This window comes from Oncorhynchus masou, chromosome 8 (assembly GCF_036934945.1).
Source record: "Oncorhynchus masou masou isolate Uvic2021 chromosome 8, UVic_Omas_1.1, whole genome shotgun sequence".
Lineage (NCBI taxonomy): Eukaryota > Metazoa > Chordata > Actinopteri > Salmoniformes > Salmonidae > Oncorhynchus > Oncorhynchus masou.
In genome coordinates, this window is record NC_088219.1 from 44,658,387 (window position 1) to 44,678,791 (window position 20,405).

General features: G+C 41.7%; 1 protein-coding gene across 6 annotated transcripts in view; it reads right to left on the minus strand.

Moving 5' to 3' along the window:
- The window catches only part of LOC135544732 (ral guanine nucleotide dissociation stimulator-like), a 114,230-nt gene that overhangs the window by 51,958 nt on the left and 41,867 nt on the right, over positions 1–20,405 (minus strand). For 3 of the 6 annotated variants that reach the window (XM_064972589.1, XM_064972590.1, XM_064972588.1), the window contains exon 1: positions 19,716–20,099. The exons of 2 other annotated variants lie outside the window; for them this stretch is intronic. In XM_064972589.1, the coding sequence (XP_064828661.1) occupies positions 19,716–19,907 (192 nt within the window). In that variant the 5' untranslated portion in view covers positions 19,908–20,099. Of the gene's footprint in view, positions 1–19,577; positions 19,690–19,715; positions 20,100–20,405 lie in introns of those variants that run through there. One more of the 6 variants, XM_064972591.1, reaches the window with a different exon arrangement.

The window sequence follows — 20,405 nt, forward strand, 5'->3', positions numbered from 1 at the left end:
TGGTCCCACTGTGCCACAACCACCATGGCAGGCTTCTACTGGCTGACAGAAGCCCCACTGCCCTCTCTGGGCTGTCCCCAGGGACAAGCATAACAGTCTGGGGCCAAGGGGAGGGAGAGGAAGGTTGCCGGGTGCCCCAGCTAAGCAGCTGGATCAGTTTCACCATGGAGTGTTATGGGTTGATTTAGCTTTCAAATATACACACACACACACACATCCAAATGAGACACACACATGGACACCCTGGTGTATCCTTTAGAAATGAAAGATCCCCAAATCCCATTTCCTTTTGTCCTTCAATACGACATTAAGCCTCCTGTCCTGTAAGCTTTCTACTTCCCCTAACACAATTATAAATTGTTATTTTGTGAGAGAACATACTGAGCCCCTGTGTCCTGTACTACAGTAAACAAAGGATCACAAGGTTTTCATTTTCCATCTCACACACTAGCCCTTCATCTCCTTTGGAAATGAATACCCTCCGATTATATAAATGTGTGCTTTGGTCCGGGTTGGAGCAGGATATCTGGCACCATGCTGCTGGTTTTAACAGAGTAGCGAGAGTCAGCACATGAAACATCAGGCGGACACTTACGCAAATCAAAAGTGTGTGTGTGTGTGTGTGTGTGTGGGGGGGGGGGGGGTGCAAGCGGACTGACCACCTGGGCTTCTTCGGGTTGAGTGTGTTGCGTTGCCTTCATTTATGTCCAGCTGTGTGGAGGTGTAGGCTACTTAAAAAAGATTTGGCACCCAATACTCCAAATCAACACTTTGGCTATCTAAATGAAAGAGGGTGTTAGGTGCCCATGTGCTTACAGAGCAATGAAAAGTTGGGCTGTCTGAAAATATCCTCTCAATATTTATTTCAAGCCATAAGGCATTATCAGTCTTTTAGAGGTGGGAGTTAGGATTAAAAGGATTGACACTGTCAATCTGTAGCTGACCAAAGAATTGAGTCTGTCTGAAAGACAGTTTATTAACCCTGTGTAAGCATAGAGGAGTAATGCTATCACCAATAGTGAACTCCCTATGAAGCAACACGGATTAGTCGTAGAATATCTACCGAAGCAAGCCCAAGGTTTTGTGTTACACCCTCCATTGTTTGGTTGTAGTGAAGAAGGTCAAGATCTTTCATTGTTGTGGCTATGACTCGGAACGTGTAAGATACTAGGATAATACTGGTGACAACACTGGCCTTAGTCAGTGTTGTTTTGGGTCACACACAGCAAGGGGGAGAGGGGAGGGGCTGCTTTCATGCTTCTCTTACTTGTTAATTCACTGCAGACTGTTTGGTCTGTTTCTCTCAATCTGCCTCATGTGTGCAGGAATCCGAAAGAATAACACCCTTGCGCTTTGCCATGAAAACATGGAGGAGAGACATGAGGACTGGAAGCAACTGATTTGATCACATGGGTGAATTGAGAGACCAATCTTTTTTTTAATGTTCATATTGCTAGCAAATTGTTCGTCTCTGTTCTGTAAATTCCCCCCAGACTTAACTGTAATCTTTTGCCGTCCGATAATCAGATTGAACGTAACTAAAGTAAACTCGTTTTTAAAATGATTATCTTCTCTCAGTGTCCGTATATCAATACCTAGCTCTGGCTGCCAGAGAGCGAGGCGTGATGGGGTCCAGGTGTGTAGCTGTAGTACTGTACTAATGGAAGACTGGAAGGCCCCAGTCTTCCATTAGAGAGGCATGTCACCACAATATGGCCTCTATCCACCCCTTGGCTAATCTATGCCTCTTTCAAGCCTCCTCTCTTCTACCACAGCTCTCCTTTTCACTGCCCCCCCCCCCCCTCAACTCCAAATCATTGTCCCTTCTATTGTCCACCCACTTTTGTCATCCTCTGCTGTTCAGTGTTCTCTCAATCGACAATAACAACAATGGATGTATGGACAACAATAGGAGCTCTATCTCTATGTGCCTTTGCTTCGGTTTGTCATGACTGAACTCTTGGCTTCTGACCGGAGACTTCAACAATGAACACACACAAAGCCACATTAATGAGCCAGAGATGAGCCCACCATTTTGTAACAGAGAAAGATAGGAAGAAGAAAAACAGAAAAAAATCAGCCTTGGAGAAATGTTAGGTAGAAATTAAAGACTCCCCTCTCTGTTTTCCTTCCTTTATATGACCTAGAACAATATGTAATCCTGTCAACATGTGTTGTGTTTTGTTATTTATTTATTTTTGATTGAACCTTTTTTTAAACTAAGTCGGTTAAGAACAAATTCTTATTTACAATAACAGCCTACAATGATGGGCTATTTAAGTCATTTAACACATCTGCAAGAGCAGGAGTTTCAAATGGAAAAGACCAAAATAAAACAGAAGTGACAACAAGCAGACCTGACCATAAAAAAATGCTATGTCAATCGAAAGCAGAACCTTGAAAGCCATTAAAAAACGATTTGAATATTTCTGAAGCTAAAGCCTTATCCTAAACTACTTTGAGGTATTCAAAACCTTTTTGAACCGTTCTAACCCAACAGCAGACTAATCTCAGCCTGTGTTTGATTTGAACAGTTAAAGGGATACTTCGGTATTTTGGCAATGAAGCCCTTTATCTACTTCCCCAGAGTCAGATGAACTCGTTGATACCATTTTAATTTCTCTGCGTGCAGTTTGAGGGAAGTTGCTAAGTAGTGTTAGCACAAATTCTTGCTGCAACCATAGACTTCCAGTCATTGTGCTAAAGCTAGCATTGGCTTGCGAAACTACCTCTAACTTCCTTCATACTGGATGCAGAACATAAAAAATGATATCCATTAGTTCATCTAACTCTGGGGAAGTAGATACATGGTTTCATTGACAAAATTGGACACACTCTTTTCACGCTATTTCTATTCGTCATGATGGGCGTGAGTACAATGGCTGTCCGATGGCATCCACATTCAACCGAGAACCCTCCACCTGGGACCTCATTCACAACTTCTTCATCGACATCACTATGGTGGGTTTATACTTTATAGTTTACAATTTCATTTTCATAGTAGTACATCATATGTCTTTATTTGAAATAATAACAGCTAGCTACCAAGTGGCTTAACCAGTTTTCCCAAAAGTGAACTATGTGCAATGTCAACTTTTTGCTTGCTAGCCAACCAACAACGTCAATGCCGCTATTAAGCCAATCTACTAAACTTACCTGAATGAAATAAATGAAACTGATCATGACAAGATTGAATCAAATTTCACTGAGATTGGTTAGTCAACATGCAATAATAGCTGTATACTGTCAATCACTGAGATTGGTTAGTCAACATGCAATAATACCTGTATACTGTCAATCACTGAGATTGGTTAGTCAACATGCAATAATAGCTGTATACTGTCAATCACTGAGATTGGTTAGTCAACATGCAATAATACCTGTATACTGTCAATCACTGAGATTGGTTAGTCAACATGCAATAATGCCTGTATACTGTCAATCACTGAGATTGGTTAGTCAACATGCAATAATACCTGTATACTGTCAATCACTGAGATTGGATAGTCAACATTACTAATTAGTGACCTTCATTCAAAAATCAAGTAAAAGGGAGGAGCGGAAACCCGCAGCACTCGGGGTGGAATGAGTTTAAATGAGTTTGAATGAGTTTGAATGAGGTGGAATGAGTTTGAATGAGTTTGAATGAGTTGGAATGAGTTTGAATGAGTTTGAATGAGGAGGAATGAGTTGGAATGAGTTGGAATGAGTTTGAATGAGGAGGAATGAGTTGGAATGAGTTGGAATGAGTTTGAATGAGTTTGACATGTGTGGTATAGATGAACAATATCAAATTAACTCACCCTAACCCTTTCCCTCTATCTTTTCAGTGACAGTGATGTGAAGAAAAAAAATGCTAACAAATACTTCAGATCAGTATGATCAATGATCATGCCTAAATATATTGATATGCATGAGATGTGTGTGAGTTGTACAGTAGTGTAACGTTCGTCGTCCTCGTCTGAGTAGTTTGAAGGAATGGAGGACCAATGCGCAGCGTGGTACGTGTTCATGATGAATTTATTAAACACAGAACACTAAAACAAAAATAACAAAGAGAATGACACGAAAAGAAACAGTCCTGTCTGGTGACATACACAAAGACAGAAAATAAACACCCACGAAACACAGGTGGGAAAAGGCTACCTAAGGATGATTCTCAATCGGAGACAACTAACGACACCTGCCTCTGATTGAGAACCATACCAGGCCAAACGCAAAACACAACATAGAAAAATGAACATAGACAACCCACCCAACTCACGCCCTGACCATACTAAAACAAAGACATAACAAAAGAACTAAGGTCAGAACGTGACAAGTAGTAGACCTAGCTGCATAAACTGTATGTGTGAGCATCTCTCTCTCCCAACCCTAAACTTCACGATATGTAGACTTCTTCAAACAACCAAAGACATACTTTTATCCAGCTGAAGTAATCTATGATGTGTATTATATGGTGTCAGTTTTACAAAAAATCTAGCTACATATAAATATAGCTGTGTGTGTGTGAGCATCTCTCTCTCTCTCTCTCAATATGGTACCTTTTCCTTCAAAAAAAAAATGAATTTAGTATCAGCCTTACTAGCTTTGCTTAATTGTTCGAGGGCCTATACATGAGACCAACTTTACCATATTATCCTGGAAGCATACTTACACACCCAGTCTAATTACTTTGTATGAATGATATCTCTGAACTTAACCAATGTGAAATTTGAATACAAAATTATTTGTTTAGCTGCATTACACAGCAAACATAATGTGAGTTCAGTGATGACATCACTTCATCATTGTTACTCCCTGATGAAATAGTAACATCCACACTGTATGTAGTTAGGAAGTGTGTTGAAAATAGATTCCACACTGAAATCTTCACCCACCAGGCGAAGCAGTGTGAAAAGTATCCCTTGTCAAAATCCCAAATGATCCCTTTAAGTTGGGCTAATGCTTTCCCTGAGCCTGTTAACGACCTGGACTCTTTGGCGTCTAATAGCGTAAATGCGTTTCTCTTAGAGCTTTGACCTAGAAGAAGATGACCGTACTGTTTATGGCCAGAAGAAAACAAGAGGTAGTGCTGGATGCATTAAGAGGTAGTGCTGGATGCATTAAGAGGTAGTGCTGGATGCATTAAGAGGTAGTGCTGGATGCATTAAGAGGTAGTGCTGGATGCATTAAGAGGTAGTGCTGGATGCATTAAGAGGTAGTGCTTGATTAAGAGGTAGTGCTGGATGCATTAAGAGGTAGTGCTGGATGCATTAAGAGGTAGTGCTGGATGCATTAAGTGGTAGTGCTGGATGCATTAAGAGGTAGTGCTGGATGCATTAAGAGGTAGTGCTGGATGCATTAAGAGGTAGTGCTGGATGCATTAAGAGGTAGTGCTGGATGCATTAAGAGGTAGTGCTGGATGCATTAAGAGGTAGTGCTGGATGCATTAAGAGGTAGTGCTGGATGCATTAAGAGGTAGTGCTGGATGCATTAAGAGGTAGTGCTGGATGCATTAAGAGGTAGTGCTTGATTAAGAGGTAGTGCTGGATGCATTAAGAGGTAGTGCTGGATGCATTAAGAGGTAGTGCTGGATGCATTAAGAGGTAGTGCTGGATGCATTAAGAGGTAGTGCTGGATGCATTAAGAGGAAGTGCTGGATGCATTAAGAGGTAGTGCTGGATGCATTGAGGTAGTGTTGGATGCATTAAGAGGTAGAGCTGGATGCATTAAGAGGTGTGCTGGATGCATTAAGTGGTAGTGCTGGATGCATTAAGAGGTAGTGCTGGATGCATTAAGAGGTAGTGCTGGATGCATTGAGGTAGTGTTGGATGCATTAAGAGGTAGTGCTGGATGCATTAAGAGGAAGTGCTGGATGCATTAAGAGGTAGTGCTGGATGCATTGAGGTAGTGTTGGATGCATTAAGAGGTAGAGCTGGATGCATTAAGAGGTAGAGCTGGATGCATTAAGAGGTGTGCTGGATGCATTAAGAGGTAGTGCTGGATGCATTAAGAGGTAGTGCTGGATGCATTAAGAGGTAGTGCTGGATGCATTAAGAGGTACTGCTGGATGCATTTAGAGGTAGTGCTGGATGCATGACATCATCAACTGTAAACAAGTGGATTATATATGATAGCCTTCACTGGAAGCATTTAACGTAATTTCATAGTGGAAAGCTAAAGGAAGGGCAGAGAGAGGGAGGGAGATGGGGAAAGAGAGGAAAGAAGAGAGATAGAAGGTGAATGTTGTAAGAACGAAACTGGCTCATGGAGACAGTGTGTTTCCAGGATTTTGGGGAAGCCTCTTTCAAACCCAGACCAGCTCGATATCCAACCATTACACAACCCCCCACACACTATCAGATGGGAGAAGCCAGGTATTGAGTTTCCAGGAGACACTGGATACAGAGTCGAGGATCAATTTGTCTCCAGGGGAACAAGTTGGTCCGAATTTAAACACCATCTGCTTCTATGGCCTCAGGATAGGCATAGAGAGAGAGAGTGTGTGTGTCTGCATTTGGTAGGAAGGAACAGGAGCTCCTTCATTTTCACTGCAGGTCAAAGGTCACAGAATGGATTGATACGTCCAGTGAAAAGGCAGAGTAGGTGTAGGGAGACATTAAATATGACAGAAATGCCATAATGTAACATTTTACACATTTTAGGGGACCAAACGAAACATAAAACAGGCATGCGTTAAGGGAAAAATATATATTTTTTAAATGTCTGCTCTATTTTACAGAAATTAGATAAAGCGGCTGCAATTCTGGCCTCAAGCTCACAGTCAATTCGCATGACCAAAAAATGTAATAAAATACTAACATCAAAAAGCCACCCAGAAGAACCGGGCTCTCTTAATGGTCACTGATGGAGTCGGTTTGCAGGGTGTGTGTATGCTGAGAGAGCCCTGGAGTGAGAAGACCGATTAGCCTAATCGACAGGATTAAGTGTGAGGATTAGACGGAGACAGTACCGCCACTCTCTAGGCTCGTGCGCAGCATTGGCGATATCCAAGTAGATTCACAAAACTGAGCTTTTTGGGGAAAATGTGCCACTCCGTGCTGTGATCAACTGGAACCATGAGACAAAAGCCATGCTTGTTCGATAGTCTTGTGGCATCCAGTGAATTTAAATGAATATATAAAGTGCATTCAGAAAGTATACAGACCTCTTGACTTTTGTTGTTGTTACGTTACAGCCTAATTCTAAAATTGATTCAATAGTTTTTTCCCTCATCAATCTACACACAATACCCCATAATGACAAAGGAAAAACTTTTTTTTTCCAAATGTATTTAAAATAAAACAACTGAAATATTACATTAACATAAATATTCAGACCCTTTACTCAGTACTTTGTTGAAGCACCTTTGGCAGCGATTACAGCCTTGAGTCTTCTTGGGTATGGCGCTACAAGCTTGGCACATGTGTATTTGGGGAGTTTCTCACATTCTTCTCTGCAAATCCTCTCAAGCTCTGTCAGGTTGGATGGGGAGCGACACTGCACAGCTATTTTCAGGTCTCTCTAGAGTTGTTCGATCGGGTTCAAGACCGAGCTCTAGCTGGGCTACTCAAAGACATTCAGAGACTTGTCCTGAAGCCACTCCTGCGTTGTTTTGGCTGTGTGCTTTGGGTCATTGTCCTGTTGGAAGGTGAATCTTCGCCCCCCACTCTGATGTCCTGAGCGCTCTGGAGCAGATTTTAATCAAGGATATCTCTGCATTTTACATCTTTCCATCCATCCTGACTAGTCTCCCAGTCCCTGCCACTGAAAGACATCCCCACAGCATGATACTGTCACCACCGTGCTTCACCGTAGGGATGGTACCGGGTTTCCTCCAAACGTGACGCCTGGCATTCAGGCCAAAGAAATCAATCTTGGTTTTATCAGACCAGAGAATCTTGTTACTCATGATCTCAGAGTCCTTAAGGTGCCTTTTGGCAAACTCCAAGTGGGCTGCCATGTCCCTTTACTGAGGAGTGGTGGAGTGCTGCAGAGATGGTTGTCCTTCTGGAAGGGTCTCTCATCTCCACAGAGGAACTCTGGTGCTCTGCCAGAGCTACCATCGGGTTCTTGGTCACCACCCTGACCAAGGCCCTTCTCCTCCCATTGCTCAGTTTGGCCGGGTGGACAGCTTTAGGAAGAGTCTTGGTGGTTCCTAATTTCTTCCATTTAAGAATGATGGAGGTCACTATGTTCTTGGGGACCTTCAATGCTGCAGAAATGTTTTGGTACCCTTCCCCAGATCTGTGCCTCAACACAATCCTGTCTCGGAACACTACAGATAATTCCTTCAACCTCATGGCTTGGTTTTTGCTCTGACTGTGGGACCAACTGTGGGACCTCATATAAATAGGTGTGTGCCTTTCCAAGTCATGTCCAATCAATTGAATTTAACATAGGTGGACTCCAATCAAGCTGTAAAACATCCCAAGGGTGATAAATGGAAACAGGACGCACCTGAGCTCAATTTCGAGTCTCATAGCAAAATGTCTGAATACATACGTAAATAAGGTATTTCTGTTTTTTATTTGTAATAAATGTGCAAAAAAAATGTAAAAACTGTTTTTGTTTTGTCATTATGGGGTATTGTGTGTGGATTGCTAAGGAATTGCTTTATTTAACCAATTTTAGAATAAGCCTGTAACGTAATAAAATGTGAAAATAGTCAAGGGGTCTGAATACTTTCCCAAAGGCAATGTATGTTTACTGTAAGGGGGGTATGTCAGGAACAAAGGACCCAGCGATGGCTAAAATTATATTATATATTCTCAAAATAATGTAGGCCTATTGAATACTGATGGTTATCGAGACATCAAGGGCTCAAGGACCTCTTCTAAGATGCAATACAGTTGACAATTGGCAGTCCCTATACGAAGTGACCCTCAAATAATTTGAGCATTATGACTTGCATGTTCAAACCAAGTTAGGCAAGTTGCTGTTAGCTGTTACATGGTCTTATGCAGACCCTCCAGCCCAGTTAATGACAGGGGCAGTCAGTGCTGTTTAAGATGAGGGAGGACAACTTTTTTTCATGAGCAATGCCTTATTTCTATTACACCATATTGGATGACTGTCATTCATATTCCATTCACCCAGTTCAATGTAACATCAGTAGTTTTAGGCTACTACATGATACTAAAATTTTCCCTATAAAAATCATGAGGTTGCGACAACCTTTGAATAAAAGTTTACAATGTAGATCGAGAGGTCGAGAGAAAAATTAGGGTGTAATCATTAGTCAAACAGTTGCAAACGTGTTTTTATTGGACACATTCAGGTATGTTAATCCTCGTTTTGTTATGTTTAAGAAACGTTTTTTTCAACAGAATCGGCGGAATGAATACGTTCACATGTAAACACAGTTCACTTTCATAACAGCCACGTTATAGTCCTTCGCGCATCTATGCATTTCCCTTCCTTGCTAGTGGACGTCAGTCCAAAACCCCATCGGCTCTATGTGACCAGGCGAAAAAACCTTTCCAAGCCAAACCGCTACACACAGTCTACATCGTTGTCCCCATAATAGCTAAAGTAACGTCCTAGTCAACATAACTAATAGACCTAATGCATTAGTAAACCCGCTATATAATCTTGCAGTAAAGTTACAGTGTATAGTCATAGTTATAGTCAGTAAGCAGTTAGACCGGCAGGCCCTGGTGGAAATAAATTAGTAATACCAAAAGCTTACATTGACTTGGAAGAGTTCAAGTGTTGTGTTGGAAAGTCATAGCCAGCTAGCTAACATAGCATCCCTCTGTTTGAGCAGGGTGTTTCAGAAGGCTAAACTAACTAGCTGCATTTGCTAGCTAAATAAGTAAAACTGAAAAAATATGATATCTATCTCTTGCCTTGGAAGAAATTAATTTGTTAAAAATTGTTCAACTATTGGCGTTCTCTTTGAGCCAACTACTCACCACAACATGTCAGTTCATGCTGCACAAGCTCTGATAGTCTTGCAGCATGAGTCTATGGAAGGGGGTGAGAACCATGAGCCTCCTAGGTTTTGAATTGAAGTCAACAAACCAAGAGGAAGACAGAAGCTAGCTGTCTTTCAGCTACACCATGGTGCTTCCCTACAGAGTGCTATTGAGGCTACTGTAGACCTTCATTGCAAAACAGTGTGTTTTAATAAAGTATTTGGTGACATGTAATTACATTTAGTATAGTTTTACCTAAAAAGGATAACTTTTTAAATGTTTTACAATTTATTTTTCTGATAATCAATGAGGAGCATGGTCCTCCCCTTCCTCATCTGAGTAGCCTCCACTGATTGATAAGTAACAGGACCATGGCTATCAAGAGGTATCATCTTTAACTATCTGATAATCCGCAGGGGAGCTCAATCGCTCCCTTGTTTTGGCCAAAGGGCCTAATGCAAGAGAAGTTCAGTCCCCCTCCTTTCCACAGCCTTCTAAAAAAAATGGCCGATAATCTTCTATGATGCTGCTAGGGAAAAACGGGAAGCAGCCTTCAAAGTATGGATCCACCTGATCAGAGCAGATTCTGGCTAAATAGGGTTTTCTGCAAATCCCTCTTTATTGGATGGGCTATAAATAGCTATTGTTGACCCAAGCTTGTCCCGAGATTCACAAAGGGAGGACTGTGTGTTGGTCAGATATTTCCACCTTGGTGTCAGGTTGGATGAGTTTGTTGGAAGTTTAGTTGGAGTCAATTCAATTTCACTGCCATTTCACTAGCCAATCCTCACAGCAAAATGGACAATCTTCAACTGACAAATTGGATTTCTGTTTTCAACTGACTGGTGTTGAATGGAAATTGAGCCCTATAATGGTATACAGTTGACAGACATGCATGTTGTTGTTTGTCCAACACTGGATGTGCGTTAACACTTTCTTTTCCATGCACTAGTAAAATGTACTTGATAGGCAGAGGCAAACAATGTACAGTTGAAGTCGGAAGTTAACATACACCTTAGCCAAATACATTTAAACTCAGTTTTTCACTACTCCTGACATATAATCCAAGTAAAAATTCCCTGTTTTAGGTCAATTCAGATCACCACTTTATTTTAAGAATGTGAAATGTAGGCCTCCATGCTCGCACACGCTTTTTCAGTTCTGCACATTTTCTATAGGATTGAGGTCAGGGCTTTGTGATGGCCACTCCAATACCTTGACTTTGTTGTCCTTTGTTGTCCTTTACCTTGCTGAGTGGCCTTTCAGGTTATGTCAATATAGGACTCTTTTTACTGTGGATATTGATACTTTTGTACCTGTTTCCTCCAGCATCTTCACAAGGTCCTTTGCTGTTGTTCTGGGATTGATTTGCACTTTTCGCACCAAAGTACGTTCATCGCCAGGAGACAGATGTTGATACTTGCATACGATTGTTTATACAAATGAACGTGGTACCTTTGGGCATTTGGAAATTGCTCCCATGGCCGAACCAGACTTGTGGAGGTTTACAATTATTTTTCTGAGGACTTGCCTGATTTATTTTGATTTTCCCATGATGTCAAGTAAAGAAGCACTGAGTTTTGAAGGTAGGCCTTGAAACACATCCACAGGTACACCTCCAATTGACTCAAATGATGTCAATTAGCCTATCCGAAGCTTCTAAAGCCATGACATCATTTTCTGGAATTTTCCAAGCTGTTTAAAGGTACAGTCAACTTAGTGTATGTAAACTTCTGACCCACTGGAATTGTGATACAGTGAATTATAAGTGAAATAATCTGTCTGTAAACAATTGTTGGAAAAATTACTTGTGTCATGCACAAAGTAGCTATCCTAACCGACTTGCCAAAACTAGAGTTTGTTAACAAGAAATTTGTGGATGGTTGAAAAACAAGTTTTAATGACTCCAACCTAAGTGTTTATAAACTTCCGACTTCAACTGTACTTTTGTCTAGGCCTCTCTCTCTTGCAGACTGAGAATTACTGAAAAGTAGGTTTAAAATATATATAGCTAAAGTAGAGTGACTGGCTTGTCAATTATTTTTCCGTCTCGATTGGGTCAATTTCCGTTTATTGGAGGGAAAGTTGGCCATTGAAAGAATGTGTCAGCTGGCTGAGACTATGGCTTATGTCCCACTAGCCAAGGTGGAAAATGTAGTTCTACCATGAAGATCTCTGTGATCTGTAATAATAATATTATACTATTATTATTTTATAGTGGAAACTACAATCAAATCCAATACAATCTCCATTAGCAATGTGTACTTGGTATCTTTGTTTACAACAGCCGCAGCACAAACACACCTGTCGTATTCTTGAGCAATTCTGAAAGGTTTGTTAGGGGAGTCCATGTCAAATTTAGAGTCCTCAAAACCATTCTCTGAGTGTATCTGACCATGGAACTTTATGTTCATATCTACTGCTCACTACTGCATAATTACTAATGAGTAAATACTGTATGCAAGTTACAATTGAACTCAGCCCCTACTAGGCTTGTCCCTATCATTAAGGTCTTCACAAATGCGCATACTAATTGCCGAGCATAGTCAGCACAAGTTGCTTTAAATTCTCCTCTTTGACCAAGTTTTGCTAGTGATTTATGGCCATAAGATTTGGATAGTGTGTCAATTACCACAATACAACCTGTTTCCTTAGGCCTGCACACTATATCTATGTGCCTGGGTATAAATGGACACCAGTTGCTCTCGCTCAAGCCTCCTCTGCTTGTGTACAGTACAGTATGGGTGAGAGAAAGCAGAGTTGCTTAATGAAACAGCAGATGTGAAATGCAGCTGAGGCCATTATTTCCACAAAGGACAAGCAGCAGTTTTGAGTTAGCCAGTAAGCCATCGCTTCTCCTCCCTCCAGAACTACACGATGGAGAAGATTCAAAGATGTCAAAGATTCATGGATGGATGAAACGCTTCACAGTCACACACCACTCACAAAGGTCTTTAGTGTACGGGGGGGGGGGGGGGTTCAAAGCTGACATACGGAATTGTTTTAAGAAGGTCATGCCATGGATCATTTATCTATTTGATTTAGAACTTTAGGACCCTTTAGGTATCTACAAAATATATTTAATTTGGCCTTCACTATTATAGCCCATAGAAAGACAAGGAAATTATTATTTTTTTACCTTTATTTTACTAGGCAAGTCAGTTAAGAACAAATTCTTATTTTCAATGAAGGCCTAGGAACAGTGGGTTAACTGCCTGCTCAGGTGCAGAATGACAGATTTTGTACGTTGTCAGCTCGGGGATTTGAACTTGCAACCTTTCGGTTACTAGTCCGATGCACTAACCACTAGGCTACACTGCCGAATAACAGATCCATAAATGGCAAAATAGACAAAAAATAAATCATAAGGAGTAAGGTTTTGAAGTGTCTGTTCTATATCTAGGAGATATAAGAAAGCTCAGGAAATATATACACTGAACAAAAATATAAACGCAACATGGAAAGTTTTGGTCCCATATTTCATGAGATTAAATAAAGGATCCCAGATATGACAACCTTTTTCAAAACATTAAAAAGTAATTCCAATGATTTATTGACTCCAAAGAAAATGTGTTAATCTACTTGTATTTTTTAAACACAGATCTGTTCCGAACGTTCTAGACGACCAGTTCTTATAGCGTTTAGCCGTACCCTTATCCTACTCCTCCTCTGTTCCTCTGGTGATGTAGAGGTTAACCCAGGCCCTGCAGCTAGCTCCACTCCCACTCCCCAGTCATATGTTGACTTCTGTAACTGTAAATGCCTTGCATGTTAACATAGAAGCCTCCTCCCTAAGTTTGTTTTATTCGCTGCCTTAGCACACTCTGGCAACCTGGACGTCCTAGCCGTGTCTGAATCCTGGCTTAGGAAGACCACCAAAAACCCTGAAATTTCCATCACTAACTATAACATTTTCCGACAAGATAGAATGGCCAAAGGGGGCGGAGTTGCAATCTACTGTAGAGATAGCCTGCAGAGTTCTGTATTACTATCCAGGTCTGTGACCAAACAATTTGAGCTTCTACTTTTAAAAATCCACCTTTCCAGAAACAAGTCTCTCACTGTTGCCATTTGCTATAGACCACCTTCTGCCCCCAGCTGTAGCCTGGACACCATATGTGAATTGATTGCCCCCCATCTATCTTCAGAGCTTGTGCTGTTAGGTGATCTAAACTGGGACAAGCTTAACACCCCGGCCATCCAACAATCTAAGCTTGATGCCCTCAATCTCACACAAATTATCAATGAACCTAACAGGTACAACCCCAAATCCGTAAACACGGGTACCCTCATAGATATCATCCAAACCAACCTGCCCTCCAAATACACCTCTGCTGTCTTCAACCAGGATCGCAGCGATCACTGCCTCATTGCCTGCATCCGTAATGGGTCTGCGGTCAAACGACCACCCCTCATCACTGTCAAACGCACCCTAAAACATTTCAGGCAGCAGGCCTTTCTAATTGACCTGGCCCGGGTATCCTGGAAGGATATTGACCTCATTCCGACAGTAGAGGATGCCTGGTTATTCTTCAAAAGTGCTTTCCTCACCATCTTAAATAAGCATGCCCAATTCAAACAATTTAGAACCAGGAACAGATATAGCCCTTGGTTCACTCCAGTACTGACTGCCCTTGACCAGCACAAAAACATCCTGTGGCGTACTGCATTAGCATCGAATAGCCCCCACAATATGCAAAATTTCAGGGAAGTTAGGAACCAATATACACCGGCAGTTAGGAAAGCAAAGGCTAGCTTTTTCAAACAGAAATTTGCATCCTGTAGCACCAACTCCAAAATGTTCTGGGACACTGTAAAGTCCATGGAGAATAAGAACACCTCCTCCCAGCTACGCACTGCACTGAGGCTAGAAAACACTGTCACCACCGATAAATTGAAAGAAATTGATACTTGATCATTTCAATAAGTATTTGTCTAAGGCTGGCCTTGCTTTCCACCTGGCTAACCCTACACCTGCGAAGCTGATGTTCTGGAAGAGCTGCAAAATCTGGACCCCTGCAAATCAGCCGGGCTAGATAATCTGGACCTTCTCTTTCTAAAAATATCAGCCGAAATTGTTGCAACCCCTATTACTAGCTTGTTCAACCTCTCTTACGTATCATCTGAGATCCCCAAAGACCTCTTCAAAGGGGGAGACACTTTATACCCAAACTGCTACAGACCTATAACTTTCCTACCCTGCCTTTCTAAGGTCTTCGAAAGCCAAGTTAACAAACAGATTATCGACCATTTCAAATCTCACCATACCTTCTACGCTATGCAATCTGGTTTCAGAGCTGGTCATGGGTGCACCTCAGCCACGCTCAAGGTCCTAAACGATGTCTTAACCGCCATCGATAAGAAACAATACCGTGCAGCCGTATACATTAACCTGGCCAAGGCTTTCGACTCTGTCAATCACCACTTCCTCATCGGCAGACTCAACAGCCTTGGTTTCTCAAATGATTGCCTCGCCTGGTTCACCAACTACTTCTCAGACAGATTTCAGTGTGTCAAGTCGGAGGGCCTGGACCTCTGGCAGTCTCTATGGGGGTGCCACAGGGTTCAATTCTCGGGCCAACTCTTCTCCGTATACATCAATGATGTCGCTCTTGCTGCTGGTGAGTCTCTGATCCACCTCTAAGCAGACGACACCATTTTGTATACATCTGGCCCTTCTTTGGACACTGTGTTAACAAACATCCAGACGAGCTTCAATGCCATACAACTCTCCTTCCGTGGCCTCCAACTGCTCTTAAATGCAAGTAAAACTAAATGCATGCCCTTCAACTGATCGCTGCCCACACCTTCCTCCCCCCCCCATCACTACTATGGATGGTTCTGACTTAGAATATGTAGACAACTACAAATACCTAGGTGTCTGGTTAGACTGTAAACTCTCCTTCCACTCACATTAAGCATCTTAAATCTAGAATCAGCTTCCTATTTCGCAACAAAGCATCCTTCACTCATGCTGCCAAACATACCCTTATAAAACTGACTATCCTACCAATCCTTGACTTCGGTGAAGTAATTTACAAAAAAGCTTCCAACACTCTACTCAGAAAATTGGATGCAGTCTATCACAGTGCCATCCGTTTTGTCACCAAAGCCCCATATACTACCCACCACTGCGACCTGTACGCTCTCGTTGGCTGGCCCTCGCCTCATATTCGTCGCCAAACCCGCTGGCTCCAGGTCATCTATAAGTCTTTGCTAGGTAAAGCCCCGCCTTATCTCAGCTCACTGGTCAACATAGCAGCACCCACCCGTAGCACCCGCTTCAGCAGGTATATCTCACTGGTCTCCCCCAAAGCCAATTCCTACTTTGGCCGCCTTTCCTTCCAGTTCTCTGCTGCCAATGACTGGAACGAACTGCAAAAATCACTGAAGCTGGAGACTCCTATCTCCCTGTAACGGATCTCGTCCTCCACTTCTGAGGAGGAGTAGCGAGAAGGATCGGAGGACCAATGCGCAGTGTGGTAAGTGTCCATAATGTTTAATCAAACACAACAGAATACTGGAACAAAACAATAAACGTGAATAAACGAAACAGTCCCGTGTGGTAACAAACACTGACACGGAAGACAAACACCCACAACTCAGAAGTGAAACCAGGCTACCTAAGTATGATTCTCAATCAGGGACAACGATTGACAGCTGCCTCTGATTGAGAACCATACTAGGCCGAACACATAAATCCCAAATTATAGAAAAACGAACATAGACAACCCACACTACTCACACCCTGACCATACTAAAATAAAGACATAACAAAGGAACTAAGGTCAGAACGTGACACTCCCCTCACTAACTTTAAGCACCAGCTGTCAGAGCACCTCACAGATCACTGCATCTGTACATAGCCCATCTGTAAATAGCCCATCCAACTACCTCCTCCCCCATACTGTTATTTATTTGGCTCCTTTGCACCCCAGTATCTCTACTTGCACACTCATCTTCTGCACATCTATCACTCCAGTGTTTATTTGCTATATTGTAATTATCTCGCCAGTATGGCCTATTTAGTGCCTTTACCTCCATTATCCTACCTCATTTGCACACACTGTATATTGACCTTTTCTATTGTATTATTGACAGCATGTTTGTTTATTCCACATGTAACTCTGTGTTGTTGTTTGTATCTGTGCTTTGTTTTATCTTGGCCAGGTCGCAGTTGTAAATGAGAACTTGTTCTCGAATAGCCTACCTGGTTAAATAAAGGTGAAATAAAATGTGATTATTATTTTTTTATTTTTTTAAATCATGTACATAATTAAAAAGTTGTACTGTAAATATGTAGCCATTGAAAAATTCTGATGTTTCATGGTGGAAAGATCATTTTATACATGGAATGAATCATGACATTTACATTTGAGTAATTTAGCAGACACTCTTATCCAGAGCGATTTACAGTTAGTGCATTCATCTTAATATAGCTCGTTGGGACAATCACATTATCACTGTCACACCCTGATCTGTTTCACCTTTATTGTGCTTGTCTCCACCCCCCTCCAGGTGTCGCCCATCTTCCTCATTATCCCCAGTGTATTTATGTTCTCTGTTTGTCTGTTGCCAGTTCGATTTGTTTCGTCAAGCCTAACAGAGTTTTTCCTGTGCTTCTGTCTTTCTCTAGTTCCTGTTTTCTAGCTTTCCCAGTTTTGACCATTCTGCCTGCCCTGACCCGGAGCCTGCCGTTCTGTACCTTGTCACACCACCCTGGATTACTGACCTCTGCCTGCCCTGACCCTGATTTATTCCACATATAAAATGATCTTATTCATGGCATGATTTCAAACTTTCCACCATGATACATCAGGGGCTGTGAGGTGGGGTGCTGTGAGATTATTTGAATATACTCTTTCTCCTAGCTTCAGGGGGAAGCTGGTTCCACCATTGGGTTGCCAGGACAGAGAAGAGCTTGGACTGGGCTGCGCGGGAGCTGCCCTCCAGTAGAGGTGGGAGGGCCAAGAGACCAGAGGTGGCTCCCATGAGTGAAAAGCAGAAATGACAAGTAAAGAACATATAAAGTATTGTGTACCCTACAGGTTATCTCTGTTACTTCACTTACTACAGTCTATCGACCAGGGGAGGAGCTCTGATATCCGTTCAGACGCCAGGCCTACCCACTTACAGTTTACAGAACATGTGCTGTTTTAATATTTCTTCAGTCGGTTTCCTCAAGGAGAAAGCCCCCACTTATATGTCAAAGATAATAACACAAAAACACTATTGGAAATGCTACAGTAATTTCTGCAAAAACACTACAATAAATACTATAGTATACTACAATAATGTTTGCTATAACACTACAATAAATACTACAGTATGCTACAGTCATGACCACAACAATACTACAGTGAATAATTGAATATATAAATATATAAGAATAAGAATATGTATATGAAAATATATGGATGAGCGATTGCCAAATAGCATAGGCAAGATGCAGTAGATGGTATAGTGTACAGTATATACATATAAGATGAGTAATGTAGGGTATGTAAATATTATATAAATTGGCATTGTTTTAAGTGACTAGTGATACATTTATTACATCAAATGTTTAACTATTAAAGTGGCTAGAGATGGGTCAGTATGTTGGCAGCAGCCACTCAATGTTAGTGATGGTAACAGTCCGATGGCCTTGGCCCATATTTTACTATAGTATTTTGTCATGTGGTTCCCCATGGCATTCACAAACGTTCACATGCACACTACAATACACACAAGCCTAACACACTTAAACTCACACAAAATGTGTCACACACTAAAACTCTTATGCCCACACATGGCAGCAACAAGCATAAATAAAGATGAGTTGACAATGACCCAAATGTAAAAGCCAACCTGAAAAAAAAGCTTGTGTCTGCTAGCTGTACTAGACGAGGCAGAATAAACACTTGTCACCTTCACAAAAAGAAACACAGAATCTCAGGACCAAAGAGACCTTATGACATAGCCTATAACCTAGGGCATCTCCAATGAGATAGTGTGCTATTTGGTAGGTAGAACACACACTGCTTGGACAGCAATCAACACGGTGACCCATTGGAATCCAATTGAATCAATGACTTCTACTGGTTCACTGGCACAATTTTAAAAGCTGCCTCGTGCCATTTTGGATGGGAGAATAACTAGTGACTGGTGTTTGTTCCATATAAAAATATTTGTTTTATTCAAATCAAATTGATGATGCCATGCCACCTTGTCCTCCAATCATGGACGATTAATATGACTGATTAATGCAATTTATTAATCACAGCATTTTTTTAGTAATGTTGGGTAATTTGCAGAGATTATAACAGTTATAGTTGAGTGTCTATACATTATGGACTATTGTAGTTTCATCACATGACTTGTACTAAAACATGACTTGTACAGCAAGTTGTTTGCAGGGTTCACTTGCAAAAGAGACCTGTGTCTCATTGTTGACTCCCTGCAAAAGTTAAAGTAAAATAAAATAATAAAAACTGCCTATATTATGAAACTGGTTTCATGTTTATTCTTCATCATTAAAGCATTATATTTCACAAACATTTCAGAAAACAAATGGGCTACTAAAACAATGTTGCGGAATATCAAAAGGACATCCGCACTTAAATGTATTGAACTTCAGTAACTGGTTCATTGACACTAAGGCAGAAAGAAACAACAAAACACAACAGAACATACCGTTTCTCCTCTAACAACCATAGGCCATTCTTGCTTATCGATCAGATGTCGCAGATTCGACACCAGACGCATGAATGAACCACACAAATGTACAGTGCGCCCAGCGCGCAGTGAACAAATTACTGGTGATTTCCTTACCTCCAACAGCGGAAGGTCAGGGTCCAATTGGGTGAAGCTATGCAGGACAACGGGGCTCACATTCCCGGCGACCTCTAGTTTCACGCCGTCCCAGATGTTGCGAATCCTCCAGGTGCTGGCATCGAACATCACATCAGGAGAACCCAGCTTGATTATGCGCCCCTCGCACTGAGCTACCGTTAGATAAACCATTGGTGTCGTCCGTCTGTATTGCTACAACGGCAACATTGTTACGAAGCCCACACCGCGGTAGTCTTTCATCATGTCATGCGGTTAAAAACGGTGGCACGGTCCTTTTTCTCACAAAAGCAAGCAGAAGACCCGGGTGAATGTAGGCTTCAAACCAATTTGTGTGTGTACAGTATGTCTGCTGCGGGAAGCGAGGACGGGGTGAGCTTGGAAAGGTCCTCCACAGATCCTCCCCCGACGCAGGAAGCCTGCCCCCTCTTGAGAAGCTGATGTCATTTTCGCAGCAAAGTCGTTCTGTAGGACATAGGTAGTAAACTTTAGTGCTCTTACCACGATTCACACCCTCATGTTAACGTTTCTAAATGTAGCCTTTATTTAACTGGGCACGTCAGTTAAGAACAAATTCTTATTTACAATGACGGTCGAACCTGGGCCAAATGCGCTCTGCCCTATGGGACTCTCAATCACGGCTGGATGTGTCACGATGCAACTGGATACTGC